General features: G+C 46.6%; 3 protein-coding genes across 10 annotated transcripts in view; 1 reads left to right on the forward strand and 2 right to left on the reverse strand.

Annotated features, from left to right (window-relative positions):
* The window catches only part of PFDN2 (prefoldin subunit 2), a 26,274-nt gene extending 18,113 nt beyond the window's left edge, over window positions 1-8,161 (reverse strand). The window contains exon 1 of the mRNA XM_004716525.3: window positions 8,069-8,161. Coding sequence (XP_004716582.1) covers window positions 8,069-8,143 — 75 coding nt within the window. The 5' untranslated portion in view covers window positions 8,144-8,161. The remainder of the gene's footprint in view (window positions 1-8,068) is intronic.
* Window positions 8,162-8,222: 61 nt separating this feature from the next.
* NIT1 (nitrilase 1) lies at window positions 8,223-11,755 on the forward strand. Of its 4 annotated transcripts, none has more exons than XM_045298412.1 (7): window positions 8,223-8,296; window positions 8,782-8,877; window positions 9,112-9,366; window positions 9,474-9,577; window positions 9,784-9,917; window positions 10,089-10,214; window positions 10,481-11,755. In XM_045298412.1, coding segments are annotated over exons 1-7 (984 nt in total). In that variant the 5' UTR covers window positions 8,223-8,294; the 3' UTR covers window positions 10,748-11,755. The 4 variants fall into 4 exon arrangements, with proteins under 4 accessions (XP_045154347.1, XP_045154348.1, XP_045154346.1 ...); XM_045298413.1 differs by having other exon boundaries at window positions 8,278-8,327; XM_045298411.1 differs by lacking the exon at window positions 8,223-8,296 and having other exon boundaries at window positions 8,446-8,877; window positions 10,481-10,761; window positions 11,495-11,755.
* Window positions 10,916-18,545, reverse strand: part of DEDD (death effector domain containing) — a 14,412-nt gene continuing 6,782 nt past the window's right edge. For 4 of the 5 annotated variants that reach the window (XM_004716526.3, XM_045298416.1, XM_045298415.1 and 1 more), the window contains 4 exons: window positions 13,504-13,892; window positions 13,198-13,305; window positions 12,768-12,914; window positions 10,916-12,464 (listed from right to left, as the gene is read on the reverse strand). In XM_004716526.3, coding sequence (XP_004716583.1) covers window positions 12,088-12,464; window positions 12,768-12,914; window positions 13,198-13,305; window positions 13,504-13,828 — 957 coding nt within the window. In that variant the 5' untranslated portion in view covers window positions 13,829-13,892 and the 3' untranslated portion in view covers window positions 10,916-12,087. The remainder of the gene's footprint in view (window positions 12,465-12,767; window positions 12,915-13,197; window positions 13,306-13,503; window positions 13,893-18,545) is intronic. The other variant, XM_045298418.1, reaches the window with a different exon arrangement.

An 18,545-nucleotide genomic window follows, 5' to 3' on the forward strand; every position in this document is an offset into this window, starting at 1 on the left:
GAGGGAGAGGAAAAAATGAGGAGCTGATACCAAGGGCTCAAGTAGAAAGCAAATGTTTTGAGGATGAGGGAAACAAATGTACAAAAGTGTTTGACACAACAGATGGATGTATGGATTATGATAAGAGTTGTACGAGCCCCCAATAAAATGATTAAAAATATATATATATGAGTTTGAAAACCGTTTCCAAGAATGGAATCGCAGATTTGACAAATCTATGAAGTATAATGGAGAGTACTTTGAAGGTGATAAGGTTGTTCTGTAAAAAAATTTAAATACATAGCTTTGGGAAAAAATTCCGGTTTTGGGGGGGTATCCCCATGTGTGCCAACTGCCTATAAGTTCTAGGGAGTGCCATTTCTTTTCCTTTTTCTTAGTGCGTGGCATTTCTGAAATAAACAACACTCGGTAGAAATTGGAAATCTCAAATTAACAATTAAAATCCTCAAAGTGAAGAAACTCAATTCCCCAATTTTTCACTTCTCTGTTCAGTTCCGACACCAGCTGCCCATGCAGCGCTTCTCTAACACCCCACCATGCAGAGCTAGGCCGAGTCTCACATGTTAGAACAACATACCAGCCTTCAGATGGCCAAGCTGGCACACGCCAGTCACTAGTTTGAGGAGCTACATGATGCCCTCGCTTCTGAGCTGATGGCTACAAATTTGATTTTGCTCTCTACCTCTTTAAGACAGCAGTGCACGCTTGGGAATCCGCTGCGCTAACTCTGATATGCTGGCTACACATGCAGGGTTTCCTGCTGCCTCTTTGGGGGCCTGCCACAAGCCTGGAGTCCCCCACCCCCACCCCGCAGGCCCTCTCGCTTCTCATCAGCTTGCTCCCACTACTTATTTTGCGCTTGACAATTCGACGGGATGACTCAGAACTCACAGAAAGTGCTACACTTACGTCTATAGCTTTATCAAAGTCAAAATTATACAAACAAAAAGATGCATAGGACAAGATCTGGGTGGGTTCTCAGAAGCAACGCCTTCATGTCCCATTCGAAGTGTTACCCTCTCCCATGCATCTATGTCTTTTATCAACCAGGAACCCCAGGGAGCATCTATGCCCACAGCTTGTACTGGCGTCATTACACGGTCATGACTGATTTTATCTCCATCAGCAAAACCCCCCAGATGTGGCCTAGATGTCTAGATAACAGAAAACAAACCGACTGCCATCAAGTCGATCAGAACTCGTAACAACCCTGCAGAACAGAACGACTCCACAGTATCCAAAGTGGTAAATCTTTGCAGGAGCAGGCAGCTTCAGCGTTTCCCCATGGAACAGCTATTGAGCTCAAATTGCTGACCGCCTGGTTAGCAGTCTCACTGCGTAACATACTGTGCCAATGGAGCTCCTTAGGTAACAACAACAATACTCACTGCCATCAAGTGGATTCTGACTCATAATGAGCAACCCTACAGGACCGAGTGGAACTGCCCCAGTGGGTTTCAGAGACTGTGTCCTTATGGGGCTAGAAAGCCTCATCTTCTGTCTGCTGACCTGGAGGCTAGAAGCTTATTAGGGCTCCTGCAGGTAAAAACTCACTGCCGTCCAGTGATGAGAGGAGGAGCGCTGTGGCAGAGTGGTTAAGTGTTGGGCTGTAACTGCACGCTCTGCAGTGTGAAACCACCAGCTGCTCCAAGGTGAAAAAGAAGGGCTTTCTACTCCACAAAGAGTTACCTCGGAAATCCACAGGCAGCTCTACCTGTCCTATGGGCTTGCAGTGAGTCAGTATCAACTCCATGGCCATGAGTTTGGGGTTTGGTATCCAGTGATTCCACTTCACAGCTACCCTATAGGACTGGGTGGAACTGCCCCAAGGATTTGTGAGACTATAACTCTTCATGGAAGTAAAAAGTCTAGACTCATATTACTGTCTAGGAATGTCTATCTGGACAAGATGGGTGGGATGAACAATCTGGAGGAGAGACAGTGGAACTGACGGTTCTCGGGGGACACAGGAGAGGGAGAGAAGGAGAAGAGGAGGGGGATGCCAACAAACCCAGGGACAAGGGAAGAATAAGTGCCCTAAAATTGATGGCGAGGAGGGCATAGGATGCTCGGGGTGGTGGAGTGATGGTGGTGCTCCATCAAAGACAATGTAGCTGAAAGGAATTACCAAAACCCGAATGAAGGCCAAACATGGTAGTGGGACAGGAGGAAAGTAAAAGGAAATAGAGAAAAGAACTGGGAGGCAAGGGAGAGTTGTAGAGGTCTAAACACAGGCATGTATATATGTAAATACATTTATATACAATGACAGATTAATAGAGCTATGTCCACATATTTATTTATAAAGTATTATTACGGTAGCAAATGGACATTGGGCTTCCACTCAAGTACTCCTTCAACACAAGAACAATCTGTTCTACTAACACAGCACTCTGTGATGTTCACCTTCCCTGACCCGATCATTGAAGACAAAATGGGTGCATAAGCAAATGTGGTGAAGAAAGCTGATGGTGCCCATCAGAGCGTCTGGAGTCTTAAAGGCTTGAAGATAAACAAGCAGCCACCTAGCTGAGAAGAAACAAAGCCCACATAGAAGCACACCATCCCGTGTGATCATGAAGCATCGATGGGGTCAGGTATCAGGCCTCAAAGACCCAAAACAAAACAAGCAAAAAGCATATCAATGGAAATGAGGGAGAGGGCAGAGTGGAGACCCAAAGCCCATCAGTCGTCAATTGGACACGCACATCAGAATGGCCACAAGGAAGAGAAGAGCCAGTCAGGGGGCGGCACAGCACCGATGAAAGACAAACCTTCCTCTAGTTCTTCAATGCTCCCTCCCCACCACTACCATGACACCACTATCTTACCAACGATACAGACTACAGGGAATCCAGAACAGAAAAACTCCTCAGGACCACGAAGAGGAGCAAAAATACTAGGAGGGTAAGGGGGGTAAGAGGGAATCGATCACAATGATCAACGTATAGCCCCCATCCCAGGGGGACTGACAGCAGAAAAGTGGGTGAAATGAGACTGCAGTTGGTATAAAGCATGAAAAAAAAAAAGAATTTATAAATTATCAAGGGGGCATGGGTGGGGGGAGGAGCTGATGCCAGGGGCTCAAGCAGAAAGAAAATGTTTTGGAAAAGATGATGACAACATATGTACAGATGTGTTTGACAAAATGGATTGTGATAAGAGCTCTAAGAGCCCCAACAAAGTAAAATTTAAATTAAAAAAAAAAAGGCTAGACTATAACTCTTTATTGGAGTAGAAAGCCGAATCTTTCTTCCCTTAGAAGTTAAAGGCACTATTAAATACCCGGGATATTCCAGAGTTATCTTAGGAACCAAAGACAAAGGCCAAATTACTACAGAGGAAGTAATTCTTTGCTCCAAAGACTGATCCACTGCAGGTCGTCCTCAACGTCCCCTTTGGCTTCAAGGGCCCTTCGTGTCCCTGGTCCTCCGACCTTTGTAGACACATTTGCTCTCATTTCTAGACACACCCCCCCTTCGATGGAAAAGGACTTCTGTTCACGGTGCTTCGCTCTTCACTACTCCAGATGGCATTCTTAGCCAGCTCTGTGACTTCAACTATTGCTCTGATGCTAACTGCCTGCAAACCCAGCCTTTCTCATAGTTCTAGACCCACATTTACAACTTAGAGGAAGCTCTGGATTCAAGCAGAAATTGGCTTCAAAGTCTGACCATGAGCAAGTTTCTTAACCAATAAAATACAGAAAATAATCTGTTTTACAGGATGTTGTAAGAATTAATTATATCAAAGGCAATACAGCAATGTCATTAAATAGTAGTTGCTATTACTACAGATCATCTCCAAAGGGTCCTATCAAACCTGTTGTTCTTCAGTCAATTCTAATTCACAGCCGTCCTAGCAGACAGAGCAGAATTTTCCAAAGCTCCAATCTTATGAAAGCAGACTGCCACAACCACTGCACCACCAGGGCTCCTGAATGTGCTATGGACACCTTGAACTCAGTAGGTTCAAAGATAAACTGGCTATCTTTCACTTGTCCTCTTCTTGTCTACCTTTTCCCCATTAATGACACCACTCAAGCCCTCCAGCTAGGAAACCCTGGCTCCGTCTTTGAACACACCCTCATCCCATCAACTGCCAATTTTACTGCGCCTACCTCAGCAACTTCTGTCGGGCTCCCTGACATCAGCCTAGTCCAGGCCTTCATTACCACTTGTCTGAACTACTGCAGTAATTTCCTAAATGAGGTCCCTATTTTTGGACTCTCCAAATCCATCCTACACACCACTGATACTTCTTGGCTGACATAGAAAAATGTTCATGATATCATTGTGCATAAACATTTTAAAACACATTGCGTAATCTTGATTTTGTAAAAGAAACTAGGTAAATATGTAAAATACTCATGCCCTTCCTCCCCTCCACATACATACATACATACAAACAAAAACATGAAGTGGAAACGGGGACACTCAAAAGATATATTCAAAATGCTAACAGTTATCTCCAGACAGTAAGTTTACGGACAATTTTTCTTCTCTGTGCTTTTTCACATTTTTGGTGCTTTCTACAATCAACTTGTATTATTTTACTTTACAGTATAGCAGGCTTCTCTTAGAAAAGTCTCACATTCTTTGTCATGCCCACCAAGTCCTCTGTGATCTACCCCAACTGTCTTCCTCAGCTCTCAAGACCCTATCTTCCGCCTCTATACCTCAGGGCTTGACTGAACGCACTAGTCACCCACTGTCCTTCCACATCTTACCCTACTCGTTTCTCCATCCTCTGATCTCTACTGCCACCTGTTCAAATCTGTGCAATCCTTTAAGGCCCAGCTCAAGTACCTCTATTATGATTGTGGTATAAGTATAAAAATAGGTACAAAGTCCCTCAGTTAAAAGGCATGCTCTTCGAGTTTCTGGCCTTAGGTTGAGTTAATGAAAGCCTCAAAGACTTAACTGTCATCTCCAAAAAAAGACAACACAACCTACTTCAAATTATTGAATGAAACGACACAGGTAAAATAACCAGACATAAAACAAGTGTCAGATCAATGTATTACTTCCTACTGTCTTGTCTACAGGCCCTGTATATGGCAGTAGGAACAAATCTTACCTTTGACCACTGTTCTCTCTGGAACAGAGGCCAGAGAACGTTAACAAAGGAGCATCCTCAAACACCACATCACAACGCCTTCATTTCCTCCGAGAGCTGCTCTTTCTCCATGAGCCCTTCTGGGCTGGCTCCACCAGTGTTCTTCTTTCCTCACTTTCTGCGCTTACCCCGATGATTTCATCCACAACCAAGGTTTTGTCTCCTATTCAAAAGCTCATGATTCTCTCATTTGTGTCTCTGAAACTCACTGGAAGTAAGGTTGGCGAGACTTCCTCTCACATACTCTGGGTAAGTTATTAGTCCCTAAAGGAGGACATCATGCTTAGTAAAGGGTCAGCAAAAAGGAGGAAGACCTTCAATGGATGGACACAGTGGCGGTGTCAATATCGGGTAGTGTTTTGTTCTGTTCTACATACGCTTACTTTGAGCCAGAGGATTGAGATCCAAGGGCTCCCACTGACGACGATGACTCATCTTTCTCCCCAAATCTGTTCCTCTTCCTACATTCCCTATGGAACCATTTATCCACCAAAGACAAAGACCTGAGAGATTCCTCCTTCATTCCTTTTATTCCACATTCTTGCCATCTATCTCCAAGTTTAAATCCACCTACTCCCTATTCATGCCACGGAGTTTCATACCTTCATGTTTTATTCCTTCTACCTGGAAAATGTACCACTTGCTTCTTTAACAAGGTTTCTCTCATCCTTTAAAAATGAACTGAACACTAAAATACCTAGCATTTACCAAGTACAGACCACATTCCAGTCACTGTACACAAACACTTCACGTGCATGGTCTTAATCTAATTCTCAACAAGTGATGTCTTAGAGCATGGAAGGATTCAAAAAGCCTGTAAAAAAAATCCCATTAACTTTCAATTCCATTTTATCTTATAAAAGATGAAAAGAAAGAAAAGGGAGCTGAGAGAGACCCAGGACTACCATAAAAAGAGCTTAAAGCAGAATATGTACCTAGGTCCTTGCACTGGAACCTTCTCGATGCAGAGGAAGACTGAAGCCAAGACACACAGAGACCCCCAAAGAAGGCTGGGCCTACAGCTACTGAAAGGAGACAAGGATCTTGCTCCTAAACAGTGAGCCAACACAGAGAGAAAGCCTGCCCCTGGAGCCGGTGCCCTGGATTCAGACTTCTAGCCTCCTAAACTGCGAGAGAATAAATATGTTTGTTAAAGTCATCCACTAGATAAGGAAGATTGGTCCCCAGCCCTCATGCCTGGTGATTCGGTCTCTCGAGGTGTTAGGTCATGGCTAAGAAGCTTGCACTAACTTTGCCCCCACATGCTCTATTATATATCTGGATATATTTACAGCTCATGCAAATACATATGCAGAAATAGCCTCTGACAAACCTACACATGCTCGTGAAAGTACTCCCCCCGTGCCATCCCTCACCTCTTCAGCTGACAGATCCACCTATGTAGTCACTTGTACATGAGTTTATTACTGTGACTGCAGGATTGTGTATGCAGCAACAGCAGTCCCCCTTATTGCCTTTTACTCTTGCGTACTTCCCAATATCTCCCTTTGCCTAGTCACGCTATGCTGACCTCCCCCTCATTTGTCTACTGCCTTTTCTTTCACCCAAGTTAATACAGGTTTACTATCTAGTTCGTGATCTTTTCCATCCCTGGTAACCATCAAAGAATGTTTCTATGTGCGAACTGTTTCTTGACTTTTTATAATATTGGTCTCAAGAGTTTTTATATTTGTCCTTTAATAATGATTGACATCTTCCACTGAGCATAATGTCCTCCAGGTTCATCCATGCTGTGAGGTGTTTCATGGATTCATTAATACACTGTAACATCGTGTAGTATTCCACTGTGTGAATCCCATTAGCTCTTGCTAAGGTAGCTGTCACTCCTTCAGGGTGACTGTGTGGCACACTAAAAATCTTTGTTTGGTTTATAAGTATGGTAAGCTACTTGAAGACAACAGTATGGTATTTCAATGATCTGTTTCCCTGTACCCAGCAGAATGCCTGACACATGAGACCCTTAAAAAGTTTTGAGGTTACTTCTCCTCTTTCTCCGCCCCCCACCCCACCCCGTAAGTCAGTAACTACCTCTTCCCTCTCCTCCCCCAAATCCCGTAATACTTTCTTTCTCTCTTAAAACACTTGTCTTATGATTCATGTTAGTATTGTTTTATTTTCCTTACCAGGCTATGAACTCTTTGATGGCAGGGAACAGTTTAATTTTTTTATGCAAGGAATCTTTGCCTCTAGTAATTGTTCAATAGATAACTTATGAACTTGTAATTACAGGAGCTAAGTTTAAAGGCAACCAGACAACACGTGATTACTCATTCTAAATTTGTACACTGCCGTTTAACTATGTTTTTATTTCTACTGAGCAGGTTTCTTACCATCCGGATCAAACACTTGCCACACACCATGGTTTTCCAAGCCACAAAGGCCTGATCAATTTAGCAAGCGTTTCTGATGCTAGGCACTACGAAAAATGCAAAGTTGGATCAGGAATGGGGTCCTGGTCTCTCAAGAAATTCAGTCTAATAAGGGCTCCCAATTCTAATAATATTGAACACTAGACTGTTGGCGCATGTGAGTCACGTGGCCCTGCAGAGTGACAGCAATTACCAGCGTGGTTCCAGGGTCACGTAAAATACACCACCACCAGCCTGTGGTCGAATCCGCCGAGATTCCTAACGAACTGTCTCACCCAGCCAAATGGTTGGGGAATGCGGAGTGACGTCCCATCTTCCCCTCAGACACGGCATCCTCCCAGGCCCTGTATTCCAGAGCTTTCCGCCATCCCCGTTCCCCCAGCACCCCAGCGCAGCGTGGTCCTCACCTACCCACCGGCGCCCTCTCGGCCGGCTTTGCCAAGGACCCTCCCTTCTCCAGGTGGTCCGGCAAATGTGCAACTGAAGTAAAGGGACCCCCTCCCAGCGCGCCCACTCCGGATCCAGCCGGAGTTGTTCTCCTTGCGTTCCCCGCTTCTCACCTGCTCCGCCGACACCGCCCCCTTCCCCGCACCGCTACTGCTGCTCTTGCCGGCGCGACCGCTGCTCTCCGCCATCTTCGCCGCCTGCTGGGCTTCCGGCCAGCGCAGCCCAGCCCCCGCCCTGCGTCACGTCCGGTCTCGGAGTCTCCGCCCATTCACCGCTCCGCTCCTCTGGCCGCCCGCCGCTCTTTGGTTCCGACCCGGTGGATGATTTCCGCGGAATCTTATGTAGGACCCCCGCCCGGTTCTGCCGGCCGCGGTGATTCCACCCGCGGTGCTCGAACGCTGCACCTGGGAGGGCCGCCGAGGGACCGGTGGACTGGAGGGAGGGGGCACGGGTTGGGGTTTGGGGGTTTGTGGCGGGGTTGTGGGAAGGTGAGCTTCCTCTTGAAGGATCTCGGTGTCAGGAAGGGAATCAAAGCGGTGCAGTTACAAACCTGGTAAAGTTCCCGTAGGTGACTTTTGAACTGCGGAAATGTTTGAGAGGAAAAGAGCTTTGGCATAATGTGCGATCGCAGTAAATCGAGGTATCCTGGTGCCCAGCAGCGCTCTCTCCTTTGTGATCTTTTCCTGTAGTCCACAATTGTTTAGAGAGCGTTTGTCTTTACCGGCAGGGCCCTGACTTAGTCTCACAGTATGAAGGAGAAATTCGAGATTTCTAGAAATGTAGTTTTTCAAGGCGGCTTGGTGTTCCGATTTCTCACCTTCCTCAGGCCGAGATTCACCATCAGGCCTTGTCACCAGCTCCTGCCTCTCCTATGCACTGGACTCCGAATACCTCAACTCTCAATAGCTGGTACTCACTCCAGGTAACATGTTATGTTCTCATTGCCTGGCACTCAGTAAATGTTTAACTGGATGCATAGTGGTAGACACGGGTGCCAATTATCCACTCAGTTGGCAAGCCCACTAGGACTGGATCACTCACTGTACCTGGTAAGAGCAGAATGGGAAGTCCAGCCTTCCTGCCTCCACACTTAACCCCTTAGCATTCTTTCCACCTGGATTGGAACATCTGAAAATCCCATCTGTGCTATCCACAGGCCCAGAGCCATGGCCATCTCCTCCTCTTCCTGGGAACTGCCCCTGGTGGCTGTGTGCCAGGTAACATCGACACCAGATAAACAGCAGAACTTTGAAACATGTTCTGAACTGGTTCGAGAAGCTGCGAGACTGGGCGCCTGCCTGGCTTTTCTGCCAGAGGCATTTGACTTCATAGCAAGGGACACTACGGGGACTCTGCACCTGTCTGAGCCGCTGAGTGGGAACCTTTTGGAAAAATACACCCAGCTTGCCAGGTATCAGGGGAAAAAGGAGAGAGATTGAGGCCGTTGGACAGTGTCCCTGATTTGCCAGATAGGACAGAGCCTTGAGAAGGGTTGTCAGTCTCCCCTCCCCCTCCTAGGGAATGTGGACTCTGGCTGTCCTTGGGTGGCTTCCATGAGCGTGGCCAAGACTGGGAACAAACTCAGAAAATCTACAATTGTCATGTGCTTCTGAACAACCAGGGTGAGACTTTACAACCCTTCAGCCTGCCTCTTCTCAGGCTTTTTCTACTTAAGCTTAGATCCCCAGAATTTTGTCTCAATTCTTATTTCCTTGGCCCAGGTTTTTAGGGGTGTTTGTACTTCTGGATCTAGTCTTTGTACCATCTCCTCCTTAGAGATGGGGAGGTGGGCTTCCACCCTAACAATTCTTTCTCCTTCCTCCTCCAGGGTCAATAGTGGCCGCTTATAGGAAGACACATCTGTATGATGTAGAAATTCCTGGGCAGGGGCCCATGCACGAGAGCAACTCTACCATGCCTGGGCCCCGCCTTGAGCCACCTGTCAGCACACCAGCTGGCAAGGTAGGAACTGAGAGAATGAGGGTGAGAGAGATGCAAGAGGGAGGGGGACAGGAATGCTTTCCAAAGTGGTGGTAGATAACAGGAAGCCCCAAAAGGTGCAGCAGGCAGGTTATAACTAGATGCTGTGACAAACAGGTTGCATAGATTTTTTTTTTTTCCCAATTATCCCAGATTGGTCTTGCTATCTGCTATGACATGCGGTTCCCAGAACTCTCCCTGACACTGGCTCAGGCTGGAGCAGAAATACTTACCTACCCTTCAGCTTTTGGATCTGTTACAGGCCCAGCCCACTGGGAGGTAAGAGGACACTTCTTCCAAACCCAAGGACCTTCTCTTAACCTTTCTCCTCCTTTGGCCCTACTAGTTGGCAGATTTTTCTTCCCTTTTGAAGTACATTCTATAGACTGTTGCCTAGCTTTCATCTGGTAATTTCTCTTTCTTAGGCAATTGTTAAGAGCGGCCACAATGGGTAGGTTGCTTTTGGCCTGTGACATTTACCTCCTCCTACTTTCCCACTGGCTGCTACATGTAGTTCAGTGAACATACATCTGCTTATCCTCCAGGTGTTGCTGAGGGCCCGTGCCATTGAAACCCAGTGCTATGTAGTGGCAGCAGCACAGTGTGGCCGCCATCATGAAAAGCGAGCAAGTTACGGCCACAGCATGGTGGTGGATCCCTGGGGTACTGTGGTAGCCCGCTGCTCTGACGGACCGGGCCTCTGCCTCGCCCGAATTGACCTCAACCATCTGCGACAGTTACGCCAACACCTGCCTGTGTTCCAGCACCGCAGGCCTGACCTCTATGGCAACCTGGGTCACCCACTACCTTAAACTTTTGGACTTCTGTGAGTTGAGAACCCCCCACCCCCACCCCCCAATGTGAGCTGGTATCACTGCCAATCAATGGGGCACAGATCCCCTCACTAGAACCCCGACTCTTGATGGATGGGACACAGGCTCACCTTTCTGGAAAAGAAGAAACTTTCACCTGAGCTCAGATTTCCATTTCAAAAAGGTGGCATTTTATAGTCACTGTTTATTTCATGAAAACTGAAGTTACGTTGAGGGCTGAGTATCACTGGCACTGAAAAATGCAAACAAAAAGTAATCATCCTGTGTTTGGCTGTCTCCTTTGGGAGTTGGAAAGTGTGGTGGTAGTATTATGCCAACTGGACTGCTCTCTAGTTCTAGGCCTCCTGGCTCACTCAACTGACGTCCCGACCCAAATCAAAGTGCAACGCTCAGTGCATGTCCCAGTTCCATTCCCAACCTGGGAGACGGGTAGAGATGGGAAAGGGAAAAGAGGAAAGGAGTTGATACTTAGTTACTTCACTTCCACCTCTGAGGCCCTTTGCCCAAGTCAAAAGAAAGCAAAGGGGAAAGGGCTGCAGGGTACTTTAGTTTATTTTCACTTGAACATGGAAGGAAGGTGGCACACTCCCCTTCCCCTTTTTAGGGGAGTGTATTTCAATCCGCCATCTCATCACCATCCACTGTGTATGTGCGTACAGAAACACATGTCACAGTTGAAGGCGTGACAAGGCTGACCCAGTCCTCTCACCTATTGCTCCCTTGAAGAGAGTTGCCAAGGGAGAAAGAAGGAGGAGCCATCCCAGGCAGAAGTTTCAAGCCATGGACTGGAGGAAAAGAGGCAGAGAGGAGCAGCACCAGAGGCCAGGAGAGACTGGAAAGGGTCACAGCTTGTTTTTTAAAAATTCTGTAATTTGGGAGAGGGTGGTGATGAATTTCCAAAGCACACTTCAGAGTCCCACCTGCCACATAATTCCCTTACTCACAGCCCTTTGGTTTGTCAAATAAAATTTAAGAGCCCTCAATCAAGCCAGAGTATTGATAGTCCCTCAGTGCACCCCCAATGTTCACTTCCATCCCTTACAAAGACGCTTCTTCTCCCTAAGCATGTGTCTTCCAGCTCAGTGGTAAGGTGCTGTAGACTCGCTGGGCTACGTGGAAGGGAAACAAAGGGAAAGCCCAGGCACATGGGTGCAGGGAGGGGTACGGACACCACTTCCACTTTCCTTCGTCTTTTCCTTAAAATAAAAAAAGGGGGTCAGGGGATGTGATTGAAAGGATAGGGAACAAACCCCAGAACAGTATGTAAGCTCCAGAGGTGGGTGGAGGGAACAGTCCCCCGAGGTGAGACAAGGGAGAGGTCAGGGCAATGCTTGCAGCATCAAGTTCCTCAGAAGTTTCTGTCGGCCCAGCTCATAGTCCTCCTCATCCACATTCACCAGCAGCTTGATGGCTTCATGGCCCACAGCCTGCTTGAGGGAGTCTGTGATAAAGACACCTTTAAGTGCCTCTAGTAATGAACCATTGATGTAGTCGCGCCAGAATGCGTCGAGGTAGGTGAGCTCAGAGAACTTGATGTCACAGATGATGGAGCCCAGGTCCCGGGATTTGAGGATGGTGTTGGCCTGGTTAAAGCGCTCAAACTGGCGCTCAAGTGGGTCCTGCTTGTTAGAGAAGACATTGCCTTGTAGAGCAGTCTCGTGCTGGCAGTATTCAGCCCGAACCCGCAGTCTGATGTCTATGACGAAAAGAGAGAAGAGGTTACAACGAAAGTTTGAAAGACGGAAACAGACAGAAGAGTAGCAACCAAAGAACATTGCCTGACAGCTTTTGTACCTCTCCTTCAGGGCCAGTTCTTTGGCTATTTACTTCTGAAAGTCTGGCTGAAAGTACAAAGTTCTCTTAGGTGGGACATACTTAGGTCATAACGACCAAAGCAAGCCTTCTACCAGATAGCAGACACTGCCCAGCGTCCTCAAAGTTCTTTATATTTTTCCCTCAAGTCTGCTGTTCCCCTGGGACCCCTGAACTTGCTCCTTACCACATGTCTGCTTTTCCTTGGGATCTGATGTCACTGACTTCCGGCGTTTTCGCTGGCTCCCATGTGTGGCTCTTCCTCGGGCTGGCCGTTTGCTACACATCTGGGGGCCCGACGTGGGGCAGCACACCACAGGATAGTGGGGAGGCACTGACCGGAGGGTAAAAGAGAAGAAAAGATAATAAAGTAAAAGCATAAAATCAAATCAGAAAGGAATGATTTACACTGAGCACTAAAGACAGTATCAGTAATGCGGCCTGACAGGGACAGTGTGGACGGTGAGTTATGGGACCTGTGGGAACCATTTACCCCTCACTTGATTTCTGTGGCACTAGATGTTGGAAGTATCCTGTCACTTAAGTTAGCAAAGCTGAAAAAGTGAGAGGATTAATATCCTCTTGATGATGGAAATTAAGGGGAATTAACATCTCACCTGTTTTGGGGGGCTGGGGAGGCCTCGGTTCTGGATCACTGAGGGCTCTGGGGGTCATATAGCGAATTGACGTCTCCTCCAGATACTTGTCTACAAGATCGGGGCACACTGTGGGGGTATGGGGAGTCATTCAGGAAAAGATACATTCCTCCCTCCTCCCAATCCGACCCTCCACTGGGGCTCATAAACTCTTCTCCTAGGTCCTCCCCAGGGTCAATGCCTCCTCCCCTGCACTCCTATGCTACTCATTCCTGGCCACCCACAAGTCTCCCTGATTCCAGTGTCCTGGCCCCAATGCACCCTCACCAGCCCGCCTCCTCTTGAGAGTGACGTAGGGCAGCAGGTCATGACGAGTGATGATGCGCAGCAGCTGCAGCACCTGGCGAAAGTTACTCTCATCACAGCGGCCCTGGCGCTCCAGCGCCAATAAGAAGTCACGTCCATTTCGGATGAGGCCGCGTTCGTGGTCATCAATGACATCAACAAAGAGGAAGGAAAGAACGCGCACATCTCTGTGTGTCAGGTGGGTGCCCACGATGTCAAACATGCGGTGCAGGCTGTACAGCCCATGCTCCTGCTCACCATGCTCTTCTGGCCACACCTGGCTAGCCTGCCGCTTTAGGCCCGTCATGCTGGGGGCTCAGGTGTGCACTGCTTTCCAGAATCCCTGCTCAGCAGCTGCAATCCTCACTATGCTGTAAAGATAGGAAAAGAACCTGTGAGCCACTTATTAGCAGGAACCAGCCAGTCATACCCATGTGCCCAGAGTCCAACACAATGCCTAGCATAGTGTAGTGCTACAAGGGTTTATTGAAAACACACAACTGTTGAGAGCTCCTCTCTTCCTGCCCACACTCAGCAGATGATGCTCCAAGTCTAGACTCTGCTGGGCTCAGATAATATAGTCATGTCCCTAAATGAGAATGTTGGATACAACTTTAGTGATCTAAATTCAGCAAAAGTTGCTAATAGATATAAGTCCAAGTATTCCTCCTGATGCCAAAAAAACTGCTGTTGGTTCCTTGAGAATTGTCCTTTGAACCCATCACCTCTTAAAGGAGGCAAAATTTAAGTAAAAAATTCACTCAAATATGGAAGTTGCATATAATATGCTTTCTGTTGTGTGCCATCAAGATGCTCCTCACGGAGCCCTTTTAGGGCAAAGCAGAACTAACTGTCCCATAGGGTTCCTAGCCTGTAATCTCGACCAGGACAGACTGCCAGATCTTTTCTCCTTTGCAGCCACTGGGAAGTTCAAACCACTGACCCATCAGCTAGGAGCCAGGCGCTTAACCACTGCACCATCAAGGCTCCTTAGCATGTACCTTAGGGACTCACAACAGGGAAACTGAAAACCTTTAGGTTTAGAACTAGGTTCACTTCTGACTAGCTCTAATAGCTGTTTATCTGTGTGACCATAAACGAATCACTTAACTTCAAAGCCTTAGTGCTGTGTATATCTGAAACAGCACCCCCCATCTAAAGAATAGGGATAAAAGATACTTCTCAAGAGTCAAGAATCAAACGAGTATATGTAAAATCACTTTGTAAACTAAAAAGCGTAATATACACAGTTATCAACGAGATTTCTGAAGCCCCTTCATCTAAGGATCCTTGACCTCTGCAGCCCAGACACATCCTTCTACAAACCTATCCTCATTTTAGTATAATCCAACCAAATGGAGACACATAACTGCTCAGTAAGATTTAGTCAATTATAGTCACTAATCTTGTGAGGTTTAATAAAAAGTACTTGTGAAGCCCCTATGTTGTGCATTCTCCCATGCTGCTAGTTTTTTTGTTTTGTCTTTTCTTGCTTGTAGTTCTTCCTTAATGTTCATGGGATATACCACCTTCTAAGAGTCCTGGTGATGCTGTTGAGGTAAGCATTGGGCTGCTAACCACAGGCAGTGGTTAAAACCCACCTACCCACCCCTTAGGAGAAAGTTGAGGCTATCTGCTCCCATGGAGCCCTAGTGGCATAATAATTACGTATTGGGCTGTGGTCTGCAAAGACAGCTGTTCAAAACCATCAGCATCCCCACGGGAGAAAGACAGGGCTTTCTCCTCCTGTAAAAGTTATATCTGCTACTCTGTTCCATAGGGTCACTATGAATTCACATCGACTCAATGGCAGTGAGTATGTGATCTGTTCCTATAAAAATTTACAGCCATGGAATCAATTTGATAGCTGTAAGTTGGTTTGATTAGCCTTTCCTCTTGTTTGCCATTTACCAATTCCTGGTCAAAGACAAATCACAGCCATGTATTTTGGCATTTGGTTCACAAAGTTCCTCTATTCAATACTGCTGTCAATGACCCAGTCAGGAACCAATCCTCATGTCCAGCCACCTTTCACTTCTCTAGCCACTCGTACCTATTACCTTGCCAGAGAGTAGCATCCAACATCGTTGCACTATCTGACCACAACTTCTAGTCACCCAGTTACAAATTCCTGTTGGTGCTACTTTCAAAGACTTCTTAAATCTTCCCCATCTTTCTACCTTTACTACCACTGCCCTGGTTCTTGTCCTAAAAATCCCTCACCTGGACAACTGCAACAGCCTCTCTAAGGGCTCTCTATACCATAAACTGTAACCTACTTAATTCCATCTCCCATATCTAGTTGAGTTAGCTAATTAAAATGTGAAACTGACCCTATGACTTTCCTGCTGAACACCTGCCTACAAGCCCCCTCCTTACTACATAAACACTCCAAAGTCCTTACACAAGACACTAACCCTTGTAAGATCAGGCCCTGCCTACCTCTTCAGCCTCACAAGTTGCCATCCCACCAAACTCATTGCCATTGATCGGGTCTCAGCTCATCCTGACTATAGGACAGAGCAGCAGTGATCCATAGGGCTTCCAAGGCTGACACCTTAATTAAAGTAGACTGACACATCTTTCACATTCGGAAGGTGAACTAATGACCTTTCAGTAGTTCAGCTTTGACTGCTGTACTACCAGGGCTCAGTTCCACCCAACATACTCTACTTTTTATTCCTTAATGTGATCAGTTTGTCTCTACCTTTCTCGGTACCTTTCTTCAGGCTATTCCTTTTAGAAAATGCTCCTCTCCCTTCCATACTTTCACCACCCGTTCTTAGATGACTAACTCCTACTCAATTCTTTACGAATCGCTCACATGCCATTTTCAAAATGTATTCTCTATACTCCCACACTGAGATAAGGGGTCCCCAGGCTCCTATGGAATCTATATTCCCTTTGAAGACTCTAGCAAGATGTACTGAAATTACCAGTAAGTGTGCACTTACTACTCAATTAGGCTTGTGCTATTCATGGAGCAAGACTAAGTCATCTTCCTCTTGATATCCCAAGTGCATAGCAATGAATAGAGCCCTGTTGCTGAACTAAACTAATCTCTTAAGATATCACTCCAGGGGTGGGGTAGGGGAAAAAAAAGAGACCATTCCATAGGAAAGAAACACCGGAAGCCCTACACCATAAAGAAACCTGTAAGAAAGACAAAGGAAGAACTGGCTCTAGAGAAGAAGCGAGAGCTAGAAAAGTGATTACACGATGCCAGTGGGCAGCTCAATTCCACCAAAAAGCCCCCTAGGAAACCAAGTGAGAAGACAGGCTTCAGCAGCACAGCACGTAGCAGTGTCACACCTCAGTGCTTCCAGCTCCGATTCTGGTTCTTCCTCTTCATCGTCATCACCTTCAGACACCAGTGATTCAAACTCAGGCTAAGGGGCTAGGCTAGAATGGGGCAGGAGGCTCCGCAGGACCGGACCCCTAGATCACCTGCCTTGCCCCTTCCCCCCACCCCCCCTTGGTTGTGACATTTCCTCATCTCACCCTCCACTGTAGGAGAGCTGGATCTGTGGTGGGGGTGGGGGGGGAAGAGGGGGAATGCAGAGACATTTACTGAAGGAAGGACATATGGACAAAAGATTCTGCATTCCCAGCCACAGTGGGAGTGACCTCTTGGGCAGGGTCATAAAGCCCCCACTAAAATGGATGGAGCCAGGGGTACAGGGTGAGAGTGGGCAAAGGCCCTGAAACGGTGTTAATCAAGGTCATCACTGCCCTGTATTGAGGTTGGTTGTTCTAATTTATTTTAAGCTAGGGATGGGGCTATCCCCCCACCCCCAGCCTCCATAGGGAGAGAAGAAGGGGGAACTTTTTTTTTACATTGACTTGTTTTTACTTTCTGTTTCCCCTTCCTCCTACATTTGGGACGCCTGGGGTTTCAACCATCACCTCCCCATTTGGTCCTCTTTAACTGTCTTTTTTTCTTGTCTGTTGATTCTAACTTGTAAATAAAGAAAATATTATTTTTATTTTAAAAAGGATCACTCCAAGCAACCCAAATTAAAAACAAACTCCCCATAAGTCCAAGAGAAGGGCCCCATTAAAAATGTACACAACTCAGTTACCAGGCATATAGTCTGACTAACCAGAGTCTCTCCTCCAATACAGTACCACTCCATCCCAACATGCAACCTAAAAGCATCCTCATCAACAGGATAGCTTGCTCTGTCCATTTTATATACGAACAAAAAGGCTCGGTTAAGAGAGAGAATCAAATGAAGCGCCAAGCTGATGAGGACTGACAACTGGAAAAGTAAAGGTACGGTACGCAGGGCCTGAATCTCTTCCTCAGGAAACCTACCATGGAACCAGAAAGGCTCATTGCTGTAAGTCAGGGGAAGGCACACCCTTAAGGTCCAGTGAATTACTTAATATAAGTCGGCTTTCTACTCCTGTGAAGTTAAGAGTAACAATCCAAGCACGAAGGAGAGAATGCTATCAGCTTAACCTGTGAATACCCAGTTTTCAGAAGGCTAGGGAATGACAGTGAGAACTCAAAATCTGTTTGTATTAAGCCTCCATTAAACTCCCTCTGACTAGAGACCAGGGATGTGAACATCCTTGCTCTAATGCAGAATGCGGTATTTTTGTTTGGTTTTTCTGTATTTTGTTTTCCATGTTATTTTGTATATGAAATCCAGGATGGGTAGAGCTCTAGTGACTGCACCGATGGTTTCTTTAGGGGTATGATGGGGAAGGTTGGGGAGGTGGGGAGCTAGTGCTGATGGGTGCAGAGGAAAGCAAATGTTCTAAAAGTTCACTGTGGAGATGACTGTACAGCTCTTTTTAATGTACGAGAACTATTGAATTGTATGATATGTGAAATATATGCCATTAACACTGTTAGAAGTTTTTTAAAAACAGAACCAAAGAAAAAGCTAGTCTCAGAAACCCACAAGGGGGGTGAACAAGCAAATGTGGAGAAGAAAGCTGATGGTGCCCGGCTATCAAAAGATATAGCGTCTGGGGTCTTAAAAGCTTGAAGGTAAACAAGCGGCCATCTAGCT

This window comes from Echinops telfairi, unplaced genomic scaffold, assembly GCF_000313985.2.
Source record: "Echinops telfairi isolate 266 unplaced genomic scaffold, ASM31398v2 ScPeMD7_7425;HRSCAF=8463, whole genome shotgun sequence".
NCBI lineage: Eukaryota > Metazoa > Chordata > Mammalia > Afrosoricida > Tenrecidae > Echinops > Echinops telfairi.